At 44.9% G+C, this 21104-nt stretch overlaps 1 protein-coding gene across 1 annotated transcript in view; it reads right to left on the minus strand.

Moving 5' to 3' along the window:
• The window catches only part of muc2.1 (mucin 2.1), a 104945-nt gene that overhangs the window by 56164 nt on the left and 27677 nt on the right, over positions 1-21104 (minus strand). The window contains exons 7-9 of the mRNA XM_072271360.1: positions 14815-14940; positions 5223-5340; positions 4984-5122 (exon numbers count right to left, since the gene is read on the minus strand). Coding sequence (XP_072127461.1) covers positions 4984-5122; positions 5223-5340; positions 14815-14940 — 383 coding nt within the window. The remainder of the gene's footprint in view (positions 1-4983; positions 5123-5222; positions 5341-14814; positions 14941-21104) is intronic.

Here is a 21104-nt window from a genome sequence, read left to right on the forward strand (position 1 = left end):
TTTGCCTCCAACTTTCACCCTGCCCTCAAGTTTACCTGGTCCATTTCTGACACCTTCCTCCCCTTTCTGGATCTTTCTGTCTCTGTCTCTGTCTCTGGAGACAGCTTATCCACTGATGTCTACTATAAGCCTACTGACTCTCACAGCTATCTGGACTATTCCTCTTCTCACCCTGTCTCTTGCAAAAACGCCATTCCCTTCTCGCAATTCCTCCGTCTCCTCCGCATCTGCTCTCAGGATGAGGCTTTTCATTTTAGGACGAGGGAGATGTCTTCCTTTTTTAAAGAAAGGGGCTTCCCTTCCTCCACTATCAACTCTGCTCTTAAACGCATCTCCCCCATTTCACGTACGTCTGCTCTCACTCCATCCTCCCGCCACCCCACTAGGAATAGGGTTCCCTTGGTCCTCACCTACCACCCCACCAGCCTCCGGGTCCAACATATTATTCTCCGTAACTTCCGCCACCTCCAACAGGATCCCACCACTAAGCACATCTTTCCCACCCCCCCCTCTGCATTCCGCAGGGATCGCTTCCTACGCAACTCCCTTGTCCATTCGTCCCCCCCATCCCTCCCCACTGATCTCCCTCCTAGGACTTATCTGTGTAAGCGGAACAAGTGCTACACATGCCCTTACACTTCCTCCCTTACCACCATTCAGGGCACCAAACAGTCCTTCCAGGTGAGGCAACACTTCACCTGTGAGTCGACTGGGGTGATATACTGCGTCCGGTGCTCCCGATGTGGCCTTTTATATATTGGTGAGACCCGACGCAGACTGAGAGACCGCTTTGCTGAACATCTCCGCCAGAGAAAGCAGGATCTCCCAGTGGCCACACATTTTAATTCCACATCCCATTCCCATTCTGACATGTCTATCCACGGCCTCCTCTACTGTAAAGATGAAGCCACACTCAGGTTGGAGGAACAACACCTTATATTCCGTCTGGGTAGCCTCCAACCTGATGGCATGAACATCGACTTCTCTAACTTCCGCTAATGCCCCACTTCTCCCTCGTACCCCATCTGTTACTTATTTTTATACACACATTCTTTCTCTCGCTCTCCTTTTTTTCCCTCTGTCCCTCTGAATATACCCGTTGCCCATCCTCTGGGTCCCCCCCCCCGCCCCTTGTCTTTCTTCCTGGACCTCCTGTCCCATGATCCTCTCGTATCCCTTTTGCCTATCACCTGTCCAGCTCTTGGCTCCATCCTTCCCCCTCCTGTCTTCTCCTATCATTTTGGATCTCCCCCTCCCCCTCCAACTTTCAAATCCCTTACTCACTCTTCCTTCAGTTAGTCCTGACGAAGGGTCTCGGCCTGAAATGTCGACTGCACCTCTTCCTAGAGATGCTGCCTGGCCTGCTGCGTTCACCAGCAACTTTTATGTGTGTTGCTGGAAAAAATAGAGTACTTCTTCTCCTGAACATCTCACCACCCTCAGGAAATAAACTTGGAGAGAATTCATAAAAGTGCAAGATGCATTTCCCCAAGAGACATACAACTTCTTGTTCACTTCTCCAGGTGGTGGTCATGATTTAGAAATGAAATAAGGACCCCCTGCTGACTGTTGACCAGCACAAATGATTCTGATTGTTATCCTAAAATCTGGGTCTCTGTACCTCCTGCTGCAACTAGATCCTTGACATCCTCATGGGACACCACAGATTGTGTAGATCAGAAATAACATCTCCTCCTCATTCACAGTCAACACCGGCGCACCTCAGAGGTGTGTGCTTAGTTCATTACTCTACTCTCTCTACACCCATGACTGTGTGGCCCAGCACAGCTCAAACACCATAGTGCCAATGACACTTTTGTTGGTAAAATTTCAGATGGTGATGAGAAGGCTTACAGGAGCGAGACAGAATGAGGTTGAGTGGTGCTGCAGCAACAACCTTGCACTCAATCTCAATAAGACCAAGGACCTGAATGTGGACTTCAGGAAGGGGAAGTCGAGGGAACACATACTAGTCTTCATCAAGGGATCAGCACTGGAAAGGATGAGCAGTTTCAAGTCCTAGACGTCAACATCTCTGATAGTCTACCCTGGGCCAAGAAATTGATACAATTACAAAGAAGGCATGACAGTGGCTATATCTCAGTAGGAGCTTGAGGAGACTCAGTAGGTCACCAATGACACTTGCAAATTTCTACAGACGTACTATGAAGAGCATTCTAACTGGTTGCGTCACCATTTGGTATGGAGGGGCTACCGCACAAGATCAAAGAAAGCTGCAAAAAGTTGTAAGATCAGCCAGCTCCATAATGGGCACTAGCCTTCACAGCAACTATGGTATCTTCAAGGAGCGATGCCTCAAAAGAGCACCGTCCATCATTAAGTATCCCAATCACCCAAGACATACCCTTTTCTCATTATTACCATCAGGGACGAGGAGCTACAGGAGCCTGAAGGCAAACACTCAATGATTCAGGAACAGCTTCTTCCCCTCTACCATCAGAATGGACAGTGAACCCATAAACACTTCCTCACTATTTTTTCACTCTTTTATTTATGTATGTATGTATGTATTTATTTATTTATATTTTAAAATTATTTAATTTAATTTTATATACATACACATTGTAATTCATATTTTTTTCATTATTGTATAGAACATAGAACATAGAATAGTACAGCACAGTACAGGCCCTTCGGCCCACAAATGTTGTGCCGACCCTCAAACCCTGTCTCCCATATAAGCCCCCACCTTAGATTCCTCCATATACCTGTCTAGTAGTCTCTTAAACTTCACTAGTGTATCTGCCTCCACCACTGACTCAGGCAGTGCATTCCACGCACCAACCACTCTCTGAGTAAAAAACCTTCCTCTAATATCCCCCTTGAAATTCTCACCCCTTACCTTAAAGCCATGTCCTCTTGTATTGAGCAGTGGTGCCCTGGGGAAGAGGCACTGGCTATCCACTCTATCTATTCCTCTTATTATCTTGTACACCTCTATCATGTCTCCTCTCATCCTCCTTCTCTCCAAAGAGTAAAGCCCTAGCTCCTTTAATCTCTGATCATAATGCATACTTTCTAAACCTTTCTATATTGCAAAATACTGCTGCCATAGAACAACAAATTTCATGACCTTTGCCAATTAAACCTGATTCTGATTCTGATTCTGAATGCTCCCTCCCCATTATAAGTCTATTAAATGGTCCTCTGGTATGGTATGGTGATTCTTGACATCTGAATTTACCTTGTTATGGTAATGTATTGTCTGCCAACTCTGCATTTTCTTTCCAACTGTAATACTTTATTCTGTTATTCCTTTTAGGGTCTTAGAGTTATAGAAAAGTACAGCACAGAACAGGCCCTTGAGCCCATCTAGACTGTGCCAAACTATTTAAACTGTCTACTCCCATCGTCCTGCACCGGCACCATAGCCCTCCATACCCTTATCATCCATGGACCTATCCAAACTTCACTTAAACATTGAAATTGAGCTTGCAGGCACCACTTGTTCTGGCAGCTCGTTGTTCACACTACTCTCTAAGAGAAGTTTCCCCTCATGTTCCCTTTGAACTTTTCACTTTTCACTCTTAATCCATGACCTTTGATTGTAGTCCCTTCCAACCTCAGTGGAAAAAACCTGCTTGCACTTACCCTATCCATACCCCTCATAATTTTGTATACCTCGATCAAATCTCCTCAGTCCTCCATGTTTTTTTCCCTTCTGTCACCTCAATACACTGATATGATGAAATGATCTGTACGGATGGTATGGATCCATTTTCCTCCTCAGCCCCAATCTCCTAGCTTCCCCCTATCTCCCTTCATACCCTGACAAATCAAGAATCTATCATCCTCTGCCTTAAATATACATAAAGGCTTGGTCTCCACAACTGCCTATGGCAACAAATTCCACTAATTCACCACTCTCTGGCTAAAGAAATTCTTCCTCATATCCATTCTAAAAGGATGCCCCTCTATTCTGAGACTGAATCCTCTGGTCTTAGACACTCCCACTATAGGAAACATCATCTCCACATCCACTGTATCAAGGCCTTTCACTATTCAAAAGGTTTCAATTAGGTCACTCCTCATTCTTTTGAATTCCAGTGAATACAGGTCCAGAGCCATCAAATGCTCTTCATATGACAAGCTGTTCAATGTGGAATCATCTTCGTGAACTTCCTTTGAACCATCTCCAGTTTCAGCACATCCTTTCTAAGATACGGGGCCCAAAACTGCTCACCAAGTGTGGCTTGACCAGTACTTTATAAAGTCTCAACATTACATCCTCTTGAAATGAATGCTAACATTGCACTTGCCTTCCACACCGCAGACTCAACCTGCAAATTAACCTTCAGGGAAAGATTGCACCTCAGATTTTTGTATTTTTTCTCCATTTAGAAAATAGTCAACCCTTTCATTTCTTCCACCAAAGTGCATGATCATAAACTTTCTGATACTGTATTCCACCTGCTACTTCTTTGCCCATTCTCCTAAGCTATGTCCTTCTGCAGACTCTCTACTTCCTCAAAGCTACTGCCCGCTTCAGCCCATCTAGTCTGTGCTGAACCATTTAAACTGCCTACTCCCATCGACCTGCACCGGGACCATAGCCCTCCATATCCCTATTACCCTGTACCTATCCAAACCTCGCTTAAACATTGAAATTGAGCTCGCATGCACCACTTGCTCCAGAATTTCTTCTGTTTTATTTATATCTGCTTATCTTAATTTATTAAATTTACATCTGTGCATTTGGATGCCTTACTAAATGTGATGTATAGGAATATGTCATATTAACAGAAGCATAATGAGATAAACTCCAAGGCTGGTTATATCACAATGCCATATGTTTCACACAATGAATCAACAGCCAGTAATGTTCCCAGCAAGTAAATGAAGTGCCCTGGAAATTAAAATATGTAACAAAAGTAGCAGTGCAGTATCTTAGAGAAACACGGGCAAATCAAAATATTTTGACTAGGCATGCTAAAACAATAACTTTTAGAAATACTTTGTTACCTTGGAAAGAATGTAATAGCAGTTGCCATGAAATGTGTATTTCATCCCATCAAAAGTGGAAACATGTGCTCCCCCCTCAAAAGAGCATGTACCAGGACAAGGCAGATTCTTGCATAGCCATTTGCCACTGCTGCAGACACTGTAATCAAAAGGGACAAATATTTGCCAATTGATTAAAATCTGGTGTGATATAAGGAGATTGAAGTCTTTTTACAGCTCAGAATTGATGTGGGTTATACCATTCTTCACACTCAGTTGAAAGCAAGGTGCCTGAGTTGTAATGTTTGCCTTTCATTGTACATTTGCAGTCCTCCACTTTGACGCATCCAGAGTCAGAGTAATCATCAATCACCATTCCTGAAAGAGGCAAGGTTTCAATTATTTAGAAGCCCAAGGAGGAAGCTGAATGCATTTTGTCAGACTAGGTACTTGTTAAAAGTGGGAGGTTTGAGACTGTTGTATGTCTTCAGTCATACAGTACTAAAGAAACACGGCAAAGCTCCTGAATTTGGTGTTGGGAACATACAGTGCTACAATACCAAAGTCAGTCAGCATGAGATCATCTTTAAATCAGGACCTCATTCTGAATGTTGACTAGTTCCCTCTATCCTGAAAGTCATCCTGCTCTCTGGATTAATTGCAGTTATGTAGCCCTAGCTCCTGAGCCAAGAACTCAGATTTAAGGTGTAGATCTTCAAACAAGGATTTATTTTTCTCAGGTATCCTTTGAGTCTGTGAGTGAAAGAGTAGATGTGATGGTGAACCCCCCCCCCCCACCCCCCCTTCATCATTCCCTGCCTACACAGAGAGGTTGCTCCTGAGAATGTGTTCTGCATTTTCAGGATTTAGTTGTACTGCTTCAGAATGCAGAGCATAGACCAGTACCGCACAGGAACAGACTCCTGGCCAATCATCTCTGTGCTGACCATGTTGTCAATGTAAACTGCACATCTACATGCAGAGTCTATATCCCTCCATTCCTTTCCTATTCACGTGTCTATATAAACATCGTGATTGTACCTGTTTTATCATCAGCATGAGATAGTGTTCATTGGGGGCTGATTAGGGGACCTTTGTTTTATAGAAGCTAAATATAAATCCGTCTTCTTGCACATTTTAGTGAATGGGCCAGCAGCTCATTAGCTGAGGTTGCTGAGACTTTGGCTGTTGGTGGGAAGGATTGGAGGTTGGGCAGTTTGGCACTTATTCTGTGGGTTAGACACATTCCAGCAGGGTGCTTGTTGAAAGAGAGGTGTCACGTTACAACGAGAAAGGTCTTTAATATCAGCTTTTCCAACACAAAAAAAAACACCAAGATACTTTGTTTCTTGCCACTGTGTGAATATTAGTAAAAAAACTCTGTTTTCCTCAGCTGCGCAAGTCTAGGGAAGACAACCTTCAGGCCTGCCAAATGTGTGAGATTGAGACGTGAGCCCCCAAATCCCCCTGTTTGTGTGGATGCTGTGTCATTTGTTACCCTGTTACAAATGAGTGCCACAAAATAACAGACAGTACAATTAAAAGATTTAGCTTTATAATTCTTAATTTGACTAACGTAAAGAAAAAAACAAAGAAAGGGGCCCGGTTTAATGGAACAGTCTAATGTGCACAAGTTGGAGTTCACGGTTTCCCCAAGTCACCAATCTCAACCGATCTCATCCTGGGCTTCGTCAAATCATGGTCCTACTCTGGGTCGAATCTCTCCGGAATCGAACCTCTTCTCCCTTCATCTTTCTCGAACCACAAAAAAACCAACCCAACCTTGGTATCCCTCACCAGAGAAATCTCCCCTTCATTTCTACTATCTAATTGGATGGCAGACATCTCTCCTCATCTCTTATCTTCAAAAATAACCCAAACATAAGCTGAAAACAAGCAGCTCACCACAAAGTCCTCTTACCAGGTGTAGGATCCAGGTCAGGCTCTGGGTCAACACTTGTCCCGGAGGTAGAAGGTGGTTCTGATGGAGAATCTTGACAGGCCCATTCCCATCCTCTGGTTTCACCCAGAAAACTGGTACATTTGGCATCTGACTCTCCACTACATAGGGCGTAGCTGCCCAACAGTCAGCCAACTTATGCTTCCCAGGTCGCCCCAGATTCCTTATGACGACTCGGTCTCCCAGCATGAGTTGGGTGAACCTCACCTTTTGATCATACCTCCTCTTAGTTCCTTGATTCTGCTTGGCAGCTGTAACCCCAGCTAACTCATAAGTCTTTTTCAGCTCCCTTCTCATATCAGACACATACTTCATATAACTCTTTGGTGGTAGGTCTTCCCCGTCAGTCCCAAAGCAAAGGTCGGTGGGCAACCTCACCTCACACTCAAACATCAGATAATATGGCGAATACCTGGTAGCTTCATTTCATGTACAGTTGTAGCAGTGGACCACATGTCCAATATGTTGATTCCATTTGTTCCTTTTGCTGATCTCCAAGGTTCCAAATATGTTCAGCAAGGTAGCAAGGTCCGATTAAACCTCTCGGGCTGGGAATCACTCTATGGTTGATAAGGCGTAGTCCTCGACTTCTCAACTCCAAGAATGCTCAGTAACTCATGTATGACCCTACTCTTGAAATCCTGTCCCTGATCACTATGCCTCCTGGGGAGGCCATAATAAATGAAATACTTCTCCCATAAAGGAGATCATAGTTCTATCTTGTTTACAATAGCATTGGAGAGGGATAGGAACAGATAAGTTAGAAAGGTGTTTAATTGGAGTAAGGGGAATTATGAGGCTATCAGGCAGGAAATTGGAGGCTTAAATTGGAAACAGATGTTCTCAGGGAAAAGTATGCAGAAATGTGGCAAATATTCAGGGGATATTTGTGTGGAGTTCTGCATAGGTACGTTCCAATGAGACAGGGAAGTTATGATAGGCTACAGGAACCGTGGTGTACGAAGGCTGTAATAAATCTAGTCAAGAAGAAAAGAAAAGCTTACAAAAGGTTCAGAGAACTAGGTAATGTTAGCGATCTAGATGAATATAAGACTAATAGGAAGGAGCTTAAGAAGGAAATTAGAAGAGCCAGAAGGGGCCATGAGAAGGCCTTGGCGGGCAGGATTAAGGCAAACCCCAATGCATTCTACAGGTATGTGAAGAGCAAGAGGATAAGATGTGAAAGAATAGGACCTACCAAGTGTGACAGTGGGAAAGTGTGTATGGAATCAGAGGAAATAGCAAAGGTACTTAATGAATACTTTACTTCGGTACTCACTGTAGAAAAAGATCTCGGTGATTGTAGTGATGAATTGCAGCAGACTGAAAAGCTTGAGCATGTAGATAATAAGAAAGAGGATGTGCTGGGACTTTTGGAAAGCAACAAGTTGGATAAGTTGCCGGAACTGGATGAGATGTACCCCAGGCTACTGTGGGAGGAGAGGAAGGAGATTGCTGAGCCCCTGGCGATGATCTTTGCATCATCAATGGGGACGGGAGAGGTTCCGGAGGATTGCAGGGTTGCGGATGTTGTTCCTTTATTCAAGGAAGGGGGTAGAGATCGCCCTGGAAATTATAGACCAGTGAGTCTTACCTCAGCGATTGGTAAGTTGATGGAGAAGATCCAGAGAGGCAGGATTTATGAGCATTCAGAGAGGTATAATATGATTAGGAGTAGTCAGCATGGCTTTGTTAAGGGTAGGTCATACCTTACGAGGATGATTGAATTTTTTGAGGATGTGACGACATACATTGATGAAGGAAGAGCAGTAGATGTAGTGTATATGGATTTCAGCAAGGCATTTGATAAGGTACCCCATGCAAAGCTTATTGAGAAAGTAGGAAGGCATGGGATCCAAGGGGACATTGCTTTGTGGATCCAGAATTGGCTTGCATGCAGAAGGCAAAGAGTGGTTGTAATCGGGTCATATTCTGCATGGAGGTCAGTCACCAGTGGAGTGCCTCAGGGATCTGTTCTGGGACCCTTACTATTCGTGATTTTTATAAATGACCTGGATGAGGAAGTGAAGGGATGGGTTAGTACATTTGCTGATGACACAAAGGTTGGAGGTGTTGTGGATACTGTGGAGAGCTGTCAGGGGTTACAGGGGACATTAATAGGATGCAAAACTGGGCTGAGAAGTGGCAGATGGAGTGCAACCCAGATAAGTGTGGGTTCATTTTGGTAGGTCAAACATGATGGCAGAATATAGTATTAATTGGCAGTGTGGAGGATCAGAGGGATCTTGGGGTCCGAGTCCATAGGGCACTCAAAGCAGCTGCGCAGGTTGACTCTGTGGTTAAGAAGGCGTACAGTGTTTTGGCCTTCATCAATGGTGGAATTGAATTTAGGAGCCAAGAGATAATGTTGCAGCTATATAGGACCCTGGTCATACCCCACTTGGAGTACTGTGCTCAGTTCTGGTCACCTCGCTACAGGAAGAATGTGCAAGCCATAGAAAGGGTGCAGAGGAGATTTACAAGGATGTTGTCTGGATTGGGGAGCATGCCTTATGAGAATAGGATGAGTGAACTCGGCCTTTTCTCCTTGGAGCAACGGAGGATGAGAGGTGACCTAATAGAGGTGTATAAGATGATGAGAGGCATTGATCTTGTGGATAGTCAGAGGCTTTTTCCCAGGGCTGAAATGGTTGCCACAAGAGAACACAGGTTTAAGGTACTGGGGAGTAGGTGCAGAGGAGATGTCAGGGGTAAGTTTTTTACTCAGAGAGTGGTGAGTGCGTGGATTGGGCTGCCAGCACCGGTGGTGGAGGCAGATACAATAGGGTCTTTTAAGAGACTTGGAGACAGGTACACGGAGCTTAGTATATAGAGGGCTATAGGTAAGCCTAGTAATTTCTAAGGTAGGGACATGTTTGGCAGAACTCTGTGGGCCGAAAGGCTTGTATTGTGATGTAGGTTTTCTATGTTTATAACACTTTGGCCACTGTGGACGCCCTTGGATCCTTGGTAGGGAAAGCTTGCACATATCCGGTATAGTGATCGGTAATGACCAAGACATTCACCATGTTGCTGGCATCTAGCTCTATTGACAGGAAATCCATACACACCAGGTCAAGGGGTCCCACTCTCTGCAAGTGGGATATGGGAGCGGCCCTTGTACTTCCTCCATATGCATCAAATGCACGATTTGCAGTACTCTTCAACCTCTGGCTTCAGTTGGGGCCAGTAGGACTGAACTCTGAGCAATCTATAGATCTTGTCAACCCCCAGATGACCAGAATCATCATGAAGTGACTTCAACAAAATACTCCGATACTTCTCAGGCAGAACCAGCAGGGAAAACTGAGGTCAGTCCGGAGGTGATGTGACCCAGTGTAGGATCTGGTTCCTCAACTCCAATCTGGGCCATTCTCTCAGCAATGGAGGCACTACAGCATGTTTCATCTTCTCCACTTGGGCTGCTGTCTCCCTTTTCAACCACTGAACAAAGGGTACCGATGCCCAGGTCATCTCGCCAAGCAGCTGCCACTTCCTCGGGACTCAATTCTGGCAACTGGAAGTCAGGTTACAGTAAGCTTGTGGAATGGCATGATCAGAAGCTCCCAATTGATCTACTGCTCGATCCTCCCCTTGCCTTCCATCTGCCTTCACTGTGATAGAAAACTGGCACATGGCTTTCTCTCCCAGGGCAGGAATGCTCTCCCACTCTCCGTCCCTATCCAGCCCTTTATGCACACATCAGAACAAAGCATCAGCTTCAATGTTCCTGCTTCCCGGCTGGTATTTCAGACTGAAATCATAGGCAGACAACACTGTCAACCACTGATGGCCTGTGGCATCCAATTTCGGCAAGGTCAGGATATAAATTAGATTAGATTAGATTCAACTTTATTATCTTTGTGCCGAGTACAGATACAAAACCAATGAAATGCATTTAGCATCTGACCAGAAATGCAAAGAATAGTGTTATTTACAAAATAACTGTGAATAAAAGAAGTGCTACAGCACACAAATATAGAAGTACTGAGACAGTACAATATGGGTGCAATACTGCTTAGCACTGTGATGAGAGGTTCAGCAGTGTCACAGCCTCAGGGAAGAAGCTCTTCCTGTGCCTGCTGGTGTGGGAGTGGAGGCTCCTGTAGCACTTACCGGATGGGAGGAGAGTAAAAAGTCCATGGTTAGGGTGAGATGCTTCCCTGATAATGCTTTTTGCCCTGTCCAGGTAGCGTTTATGGAGATTGTTGTCCGTCCTCACCTCAAACTTGGCACTGTAGAAGTAGTCACTCAGCTTATCCACCACAGTCCATTTCAATGCCAGAAACTCCAACTTGTGCATGGGATAGTTTTCCTCAGAGGCTGACAGACTCCGGCTGACAAACGCAACAGGTATCAACCCGCTGCCCTGATCCTGATACAGGATACCCCATAAGCCCTCTCTGCTGGCATCCGTATGCAGTACATATGGCAATCAGGGGTGTGGAAAAGCCAGCACAGGCACTTGTGTCAGCAGCTCCTTCAGTCACCACAACCTTTCTCTGAACGGTGGGTCCTTGGTCACCCGGATTGTATAGCGAATGCTCTTGGAACAACCCACATCAAACTCAACAGTAGAAAAGACACCTTCCAGTTTCAACACCTTCTCTATCAACCTCCTCTTCCAACCTGCAAATACCGGGGAGTCCCCAAAGTTGAATGAATCAGCAGTCAACTTTCTCTTCTTCAAAGAAAATTTCTCCCCAGCTTGTCTCACAGGGACACCGGGAAGAGGTGCACCAGGAGCATCCCCCCCCTTGAAGGTGACCTCCCTCTTCGTAGTGTTCCTGACAAACACTGCCATCCTGCTTGCCTGTACAACCAAGGGCTTCTGCAATTTGGGCTTTATCAGTATCCCAGCAGGTAAGCCTGACTCCTCTTCATGGTCTTCCGGACCATCACCAAGAGGGCCTTGGCCTCAGGCATTCCAGGAAATTTGGGGTTTCCAGCACTCTGACTACTTCCCCGGGCCATAACACGATTGGTTTTGACTGGGTGAACCACACAGTCCCTCATCTAAGCTGATTATCTAGCCCAATGCAGCCATGCAATTTCTCGAAAGCAGCTCGAAACACTGGGTAAATGGACAATGTTTTCAGAAAGCTCTCTCCAGCTCTCTCCTTGCAGGCTCCCATTAGCCCCCTCACAATAGGGGTGTTGGTCCCCACAAGAATTGAAACTCCGCCCTTCTCAATGGGGTCCAGACAAGCTAGCACTAATGTATCAAGAGCCTCAGCCACTCCCACATTGGCCTCCGAAAACTCCAGCTTCACTGATAAACATAACCATCATGTGGCAAATCACCTGCACTAAGACCCCAGATCTCTAGTGCACTGAATGGCGTCAATAGTAAATGTGTCAAATACTGGTTGCAAAATAAACAGTACGGCGAAGTGACCTGAGACCCATGACTCTAGCATAAATAGCCTCTATCTATAGCGATACACTGGAGCTTGGCCCCACTAAGCCTTCAGGAATAGGATTTTTTGCTTTAAGGCGTTCCTTGATACATTGCTGGGAACGTGTTCCCCCGACACACCAGACTGTTCCCTCACTGGGTCTCTTCTAAGTTTCCCGACATCCCTCTCTGCTTAGGTACCCAAGGGCTCACTCCCCAAGGGGTTTCCCATCATTCACACTCCTGCCTCTGACACATTCTCCTCCTCTCGTACTTCTCTGATCAGTTCAACAAACAAGGGAGTGGAGCGTGTGTTACGAGACAGTCGGAGACCCCAAGCTATCAGGTCCTGGGACTGGGCACCCTTTGCTATCTGGCCATTCTTAACTGATCCACCTCAGCTGCCTGAATTTAGCTGCCTCTTGAGCTGCAAAGCTGTAGGCAGGAAGCTTCTCCCCCTTCTCCTGACACATGTACTGAAACCCCGTCATGAGCTCCATTGGGCTTTCCACTGCACCAAACAACTTCTCTAGTGCTTGCATGTAGTCCACAGAAGTAGCAAGGGGATTCTGTGCCTTTACAGTTCTCACAGTCCGCCCTTTCAAACTTTCAACTAATTGCTGTCTTTATACATCATCAGAGCACTGCCACTCATTCAGCATCTGAAAGGTCTGCTCCGCCAAGTCTCATACTCCTCTTCCCCCCGGGGGTGGGCTTCACCCCAGAGAACATACTCAACTTTCGATAGCCAGGTCCCTTTGCCTGGGCACTGGGAGGTAAGGGCTGATACCAACTCAGAAGTTCCACTCCTCAATGGGGGACATTAGATATTCCAAATCCAACCACTCCTTCACAGAAATGAGAGCAACCTGTCTTTGACGTCTATGTCCTCAGCTATGGGAGACTGGGTTTGCAATTGGGCCTACTCTCCTCCTCCCAGAAAGTACGGACAGCCCATGGCCCTCCCTTCTCTCAGGGCCCCAATGGTACCAGGCAGTTCCACTGCCGTTATGTCAGCGCTAGTCTGGACTAAAACAAAGACTTTGCCTGCCATTTTATCAAACCTACGCTCCACAATCACAACTGTTCCTATGGCTTTAACAGCACTTAAACTTCGAATTAACAATTCATCAGGGATTCAAATGTCTATCCCACTCAACACGCACGCATTCGCTGCCAGTAACCCCCTGGGTTCGCACCACTGCCCAACCCCTGCACCATCCATAAACACATATCGTTAATCACTTTCTGGATAATTGTTTAGCACAGACTTAAACACTCAACCCACTGGATCAATGCTCAGGGCAATCACACAGCATCCAATGAAATCGATCCAGGATGAGCCCCCACAATGAAACACTCTGGTAAGTCTAGGGAAGACAATCTCCAGACTCGCCAAATGTGCAAGATTGAGACGTGAGACCACCCCAAAGCCCCCTGTTTGTGTGTAACCCCCTGTTACAAATGAGTGCCATGAAATAACAGACAGTACACCGCATACAATTAAAAAAGTTAGCTTTATAATTCTTAATTTGACTAAAGGGTTAGTAAAGGAAAAAACAAAAAAAAGAAAGGGGCCCAGTTTAATGAAACAGTCTAATGTGCAGAAGTTGGAGCTCACAATTTCCCCAAGTCAATCCTCCTGTGATCACCCCGGGCTTCGTCAAATCATGGTCCCGCTCTGGGATGAATCCTATAACCTCTTCTCTCCAGCTTCTTCTCCCTTCATCTCTCTTGAATCACAAAAAAAAACCCAAGCCCAACCTTAGCGTACCTCACCATAGAAACTTCCCCTTCACTTCAATCACCCTAGCTGGATGGCAGACATGTCTCCTCAACTCTTATCTTCAAAAATAACCCAAACATAAGCTGAAAACAAGTTGCTTGCACAGAACAGCACAAAATGAAATACATACAGCGTAGCAGTAAAGTATATCAACCAGGGTATTACATTAGTGAAATTACTAAATATTTTACACCTACTGAGGCCATCATTCACAGTCAGCCCTTAGGTTCACAAAACCGGTGGTCAACAGAGCCACTCCATTATCTTTGTTGGGTCTCTGGAGTGTGTAAATTGCCACCTGTGCAAACAATGGATTTTCAAAGTGACACCCTACTCCCCAGTGTAACAACCAAGAAGTGAGACACTCATTTGACAAGTAAACCAATTTTAAGCTCAGTACAGGAGTTGCTGCATCTTTCTGTGTTCTCCCCTCTCATGTACAGAGTTGTAAGACAAACCAGCTTTGCAATGCTCAAAAGGATTTTGGCCTGAAGCTCCAACCACTTATTTCCCTCCATAGATGTTGCACAATCTGCTGAGTTTCTCCAGCAATTTGTGAGTGTTGCAAGTAATTACCTTGTTGTGGAGTTATGTATTCTTTATCAATTCTGCCAGTGTGTAACTTAAGGTTTTGGTAGTCGTCTTTGAGACTGAAGGAGCATTGAATTACAGGAGCTTTAGTTGAAGAGCTGAACCATGACTGCTTACCTGGGGGGCAGAAGCACCCATCCATGTAGTGCTCCTCACACAGCCTGCTTGTATGGAGGTGAGAACAGGAGTCCATACAGGGAGAGCCACTTTCCTTGTAGATCATATTCAAAGGGCATCTCTTTGCTGTAGAGTAGAGTGATGGAATGTTAACATGTGGATTCAGATCTCATGCCTGTAATAGAAACCAATCTGCATCTTCAGAAACCAGAACCATATCAGGCAGCCTGTGAAGAAAAGGAAAACAACCTCCACAGTGTGAAAAAGAGATGCAGAAACCATTCGGCTTAACAGGGTAGGATCGACATTTCGTGATCTCCCAGGCTCAACAGCCATAAATCACCCGCATGGCTTTTCCAGATACTTACGAGGAAGCTTGGTGCAGGGCTGCCCATTGGCAGGGCTTGTCATCTGCAGAGGGGCCAAATGTCTAAGTTTGGCCTGCATCATTGGAAATTCATGGTTCTTATAGGAATCAAACAATGACCAACTTCAACACAGGAGCATCGAGCTACTTGCCCTTAAGATCACCTTAACTAATCCCTTGACGTCAATATCCAGAGGGGTCACAACGACCAGAAACTGAAAGGGAGCAGCCATATAAATAATAGATAGAAACATAGAAAACCTATAGCACAATACAGGTCCTTCAGCCCACAAAGCTGTGCCGAACATGTACTTACTTTAGAAATTACCTAGGGTTACCCATAGCCCTCTACTTTTCTAAGCTCCATGTACCTATCCAGGAGTCTCTTAAAAGACCCTATAGTTTCTGCCTCCACCACGCTGCCGGCAGCCCATTCCACGCACTCACCACTCTCTGCGTAAAAAACTTACCCCTGACATCTCCTCTGTACCTACTTCCAAGCACCTTAAAACTGTGCCCTCTCATGTTAGCTATTACAGCTCTGGGAAAAAACCTCTGACTATCAACACGATCAATGCCTCTCATCATCTTATACACCTCTATCAGGTCACCTCTCATTCTCCGTCACTTCAAGGAGAAAAGGCTGAGTACACTCAACCTATTCTCATAAGGCATGCTCCCCAATCCAGGCAACATCCTTGTAAATCTGCTCTGCACCCTTTCTATAGTTTCCACAATCTTCCTGTAGTGAGGTGACCAGAATTGAGAGGGGTCTGACCAGGGTTCTATATAACTGCAACATTACCTCCCAGCTCCTAAATTCAATCCCACGGTTGATGAAGGCCAATGCACCCTATGCCTACTTAAACACAGAGTCAACCTGCATAGCAGTTTTGAGTGTCCTATGGACTCAGACCCCAAGATCCCTCTGATCCTCCACACTGCCAAGTGTCTTACCATTAATACTATATTCTGCCATCATTTTGACCTACCAAAATGAATCACCTCACACTTATCTGGGTTGAACTCCATCTGCCACAGTATCAGACCACAGGCTCAGTGTCCTGTGCGAACTCTTTAATCTGACACCACACAGAGCCTTACCAGTACTTACAAGGGCAGGATCTGGATGTCAATGACAAAGCCAATAATCAAACACTCTCGAACTACCTGAACAATAACTCTCAATATGCTAGACACCATCCAGTCCAGGGCAATTTGCTGGACTCAGTCTCCATCCCTTCATTTGCTCCATTTCTGGTGAATTGAGGGCAGCTTCAGAATGTATCACCTACAGAGTGTACACCAGGTACTCATCTGAGCAGTACGATCTCTAACACCAAGAAGGACAAGAGAAGTAGGTGCATGGGGACACCACCACCTTCAGGTTTCCCTCCAAGTCTCATTAATTCTGTGGATACACTTCTCACTGCCTCAGTAAAGCAGCTAACATTATTAAAAATCTCACCTGCCCCTGATATTCTCCCTCCTACTCCCTCCCTACATTCAGGCAACAGTTACAAAATCCTGAAAGCACTCAAAGACAGCTTCTATGCTGCTGTTAGAAGACTACTGAAAGGCCCCCCACTATGATACAATGGTCTCTTAACCTCACAATCAAACTTGTTACAACTTTGCACCTTATTGTCTGTACTTTCTCTTTAACTAAAACACTATCCACCTATTGTTATTTATTTAGATATGTCTCTGCGCTTGCTGGGAAAATGGAGACATCTCTTTCTCCTTATTAGGGCGAGAGAACTTGTGGTATGTCGAATACCAGGTGAAATGCAAAGTCTTTGGGGTAACTGCAAGTCTGTGTCTTTGCTGTTGCTTAGCTCACACTTGAGTGCTGGGTGGCAGTGCCGATGCTTGCTTTTAGGGAGGGGAGCTGGGGGAGACTTTGGGGTTCTTATGTTTAACTGTCATTCATTCTTTGGGGCACTTTTCTGTTTTTGTGGGTGCTTGCGAAGAAAAAGCATTTCAGGATGTATATTGTATACATTTCTCTGACATTGAATTGTACCTTTAAACTTTTGAACACCACAGTAACAGACCCTTCTGGCCCATGAGCCCACCGTGTGTCCATTTAACCCATGCATATTTTGAATGTGGGAAGAAACCAGAGCACCTAGAGTACAGCTATGCAGCCCTGGAGAGAACGTAGAACTCCTTACAGAGAGCAATGGAATTGAACCCAGGTCACTGGCACTATGTGGCACCCTAACTAATTGTTTTCCTTTGCACTATCTCAGAGCATTGCTGTGATGAAATTATCTATATGCACGGCATGCAGAACGAAGCTTTTCACTATAGCTCAGTACATGGGACAATAGTAAACCAATTTACCATTCCATCATCATTTCCTGGTCTTGTGAATACTCAACAACACTGTGGGAGATGGTTGGGAATTCTGCATCTCCACGAGCAGGCAAACCACTGTAGTGACTTCCCTATTTTCGAGCTTCACCCTTAGCAGAACACTTCTGGTCACACTCGCTAGACACATTTCACTCGCAAACATGGTCACCTAAACATATACCCTCCTTCACTCCTTCACAGTTGAAGCCACACTTCATGATATGAACAAGGAAAATATTAATGCAGTTGTTAGATTGAAACAAAAGGAAAGGTTTAGGGTCACAGAAAACTACAGCACAGAATCGGGCTCATTGGCCCATCCAGTCTGTGCTGAACCATTTGAACTGCCTAGTCCCATCGACATGGCCCTCCATTCCTCTCCCATCTGTGTACTTATCCAAACTTCTCATAAATGTTGAAATCAGAATTGCATTCAGCACTTCCACTGGCAGTTTGTTCCACAGTCTCACCACCCTCTGAGTGAAGTTTTTAAACCAATACCACTGGTTGTAGTCTCACCCAACCTCAGTGGAAAAAGCCTGCTTACATTTACCCTATCTATTCCCCTCATTATTTTATATAAAATTTCCTCTCAATCTTCTACTTTATAGGGAACTTTCAATCTTTCCTCATAACTCAGGTCCTCCAATCCCAACAATATCCTTGTAAATTTTCTCTGTACACTTTCAATCTTATTTATGTCTTTCCTGTAGGTAGGTGACCAAAACTGCACACAATACCCCAAATTAGGATTCACTAATGTCTTATACAATTTCAAAATAAAAATCCTAAACTCCTGTACTCAGTACATTGACTTATGAAGGCCAATATGCCAAAAACTTTCTATACCACCTTATATACCTGTAATGCCACTTTCAATTAATTATGGACCTGTATTCCCTGATTCCTATCTTCTACCATGCTCCTCAGTGCCCTAACACTCACTGTGTAAGTTGGTCCTCTCAAACTACAACACTTTACAACCGTCTGCACTAAGTTTCATCTGCCATTGTTCAGCTCATTTTTCCTGCTGATCCAGATCCCACTGCAAGCTTGGATAGTCTTTCTCACTGTCCACTACACCCCCAATCTTGGTGTCATCTGCAGATTTGCTGATCCAGTTAACCACATTATCATCCAGATTGTTGATACAGATGACAATCAACAACGGGCCCAGCACTGATCCCTGTGGCACTCCACTAGTCACAGGCCTCCAGTCAGAGAGGCAACTATCTACTACCAGTTACTGGATTTTCCCTCAAAGCCAATGACTAATCTAATTTACTACCTCATCTTGAATGCTACAGGACCTTCTTGACCAACCTCCCATGCGGGACCTTGTCAAGTGCTTCGCTGAAGGCCAGATGGTCTGCATCCCAGAGTGCTTAAGGAAGTAGCCCAAGAAATAGTGGATGCATTAGTGATAATTTTTCAAAACTCGTTAGATTCTGGACTAGTTCCTGAGGATTGGAGGATGGCTAATGTAACCTCACTTTTTAAAAAAGGAGGGAGAGAGAAACCAGGGAATTATAGACCGGTTAGCTTAACATCAGTGGTGGGGAAACTGCTAGAGTCAGTTATCAAAGATATGATAACAGCACATTTGGAAAGCGGAGTAATCATCGGACAAAGTCAGCATGGATTTGTGAAAGGAAAATCATGTCTGACGAATCTCATAGAATTTTTTGAGGATGTAACTAGTAGAGTGGATAGGGGAGAACCAGTGGATGTGGTATATTTGGATTTTCAAAAGGTTTTTGACAAGGTCCCACACAGGAGATTAGTGTGCAAACTTAAAGCACATGGTATTGGGGGTAAGGTATTGATGTGGATAGAGAATTGGTTGGCAGACAGGAAGCAAAGAGTGGGAATAAATGCGACCTTTTCAGAATGGCAGGCAGTGACTAGTGGGGTACCGCAAGGCTCAGTGCTGGGACCCCAGTTGTTTACAATATATATTAATGACTTGGATGAGGGAATTAAATGCAGCATCTCCAAGTTTGCGGATGACACGAAGCTGGGTGGCAGTGTTAGCTGTGAGGAGGATGCTAAGAGGATGCAGGGTGACTTGGATAGGTTAGGTGAGTAGGCAAATTCATGGCAGATGCAATTTAATGTGGATAAATGTGAAGTTATCCACTTTGGTGGCAAAAACAGGAAAACAGATTATAATCTGAATGGTGGCTGATTAGGAAAAGGGGAGGTGCAACGAGACCTGGGTGTCATTATACACCAGTCATTGAAAGTGGGCATGCAGGTACAGCAGGCGGTGAAAAAGGCGAATGGTATGCTGGCATTTATAGTGAGAGGATTCGAGTACAGGAGCAGGGAGGTACTACTGCAGTTGTACAAGGCCTTGGTGAGACCACACCTGGAGTATTGTGTGCAGTTTTGGTCCCCTAATCTGAGGAAAGACATCCTTGCCATAGAGGGAGTACAAAGAAGGTTCACCAGATTGATTCCTGGGCTGGCAGGACTTTCATATGTTTAAATACTGGATGAACTAGGCTTATACTCGTTGGAATTTAGAAGATTGAGGGGGGATCTGATGAAATGTATAAAATCCTAAAGGAATTGGACAGGCTAGATGCAGGAAGATTGTTCCCGATGTTGGGGACGTCCAGAACGAAGGGTCACAGTTTGAGGATAAAGGGGAAGCCTTTTAGGACCGGGATTAGGAAAAACTTCTTCGCACAGAGAGTGGTGAATCTGTGGAATTCTGTGCCACAGGAAACAGTTGAGGCCAGTTTATTGGCTATATTTAAGAGGGAGTTAGATATGGCCCTTGTGGCTAAAGGGATCAGGGGGTATGGAGGGAAGGCTGGTACAGGGTTCTGAGTTGGATGATCAGCCATGATCATACTGAATGGCCGTGCAGGTTCGAAGGGCTGAATGGCCTATTCCTGCACCTATTTTCTATGTTTCCATGTTTCTATGAAGTTCACATAGACAACGTTCACTGCTTTGCCTTCATTAACTTCTCTGGTAACATCCTTGAAAAACATCATAAGGTTGGTTAGACATGACCCGCCATGCACAATTCCTTACTGACTATCACTAATCAATTCCAGTCTATCCAAATACTCATCTTTCCAGTCTCTTGGAATACCTTCCAATAACTTTCCCACTACTGGGGTCAGGCTCAACAGCCTATAATTTTCTGTTTTTTCCTTATAGCCTTTCTTAAAAGGCAGAACAACGTTGGCTATCCTCCAAACCTCCAGCACCTCCCATAAATGCAAGCAGGCCAATAATATAGAGCAGGATACCAAAAGCTTTTTCAGTTACATAAAGAGTAAACGGAAGGTGAGAGTTGATACTGAAAATGATGCTGGTCAGGTTGTAATGGGGCAAAGAAATGGCAGATAAACTTAATGGGTACTTTGCATCTGCCTTCACTGTGGAAGACACTTGCAGTGTGCCAACAATCTGTGAGTGTTAGGAAGGCTAGCAGGAAGGAGTTTAAGAATGAAATTAGGGCAGCCAGAAGGGGCCATAAGAAGTCCTTGGTGAGCAGGATTAATGAAAACCCCAAGGTATTCTACAAGCATGTGAAGAGCAA

This window comes from Mobula birostris, chromosome 11 (genome assembly GCF_030028105.1).
Source record: "Mobula birostris isolate sMobBir1 chromosome 11, sMobBir1.hap1, whole genome shotgun sequence".
Classification (NCBI taxonomy): domain Eukaryota; kingdom Metazoa; phylum Chordata; class Chondrichthyes; order Myliobatiformes; family Myliobatidae; genus Mobula; species Mobula birostris.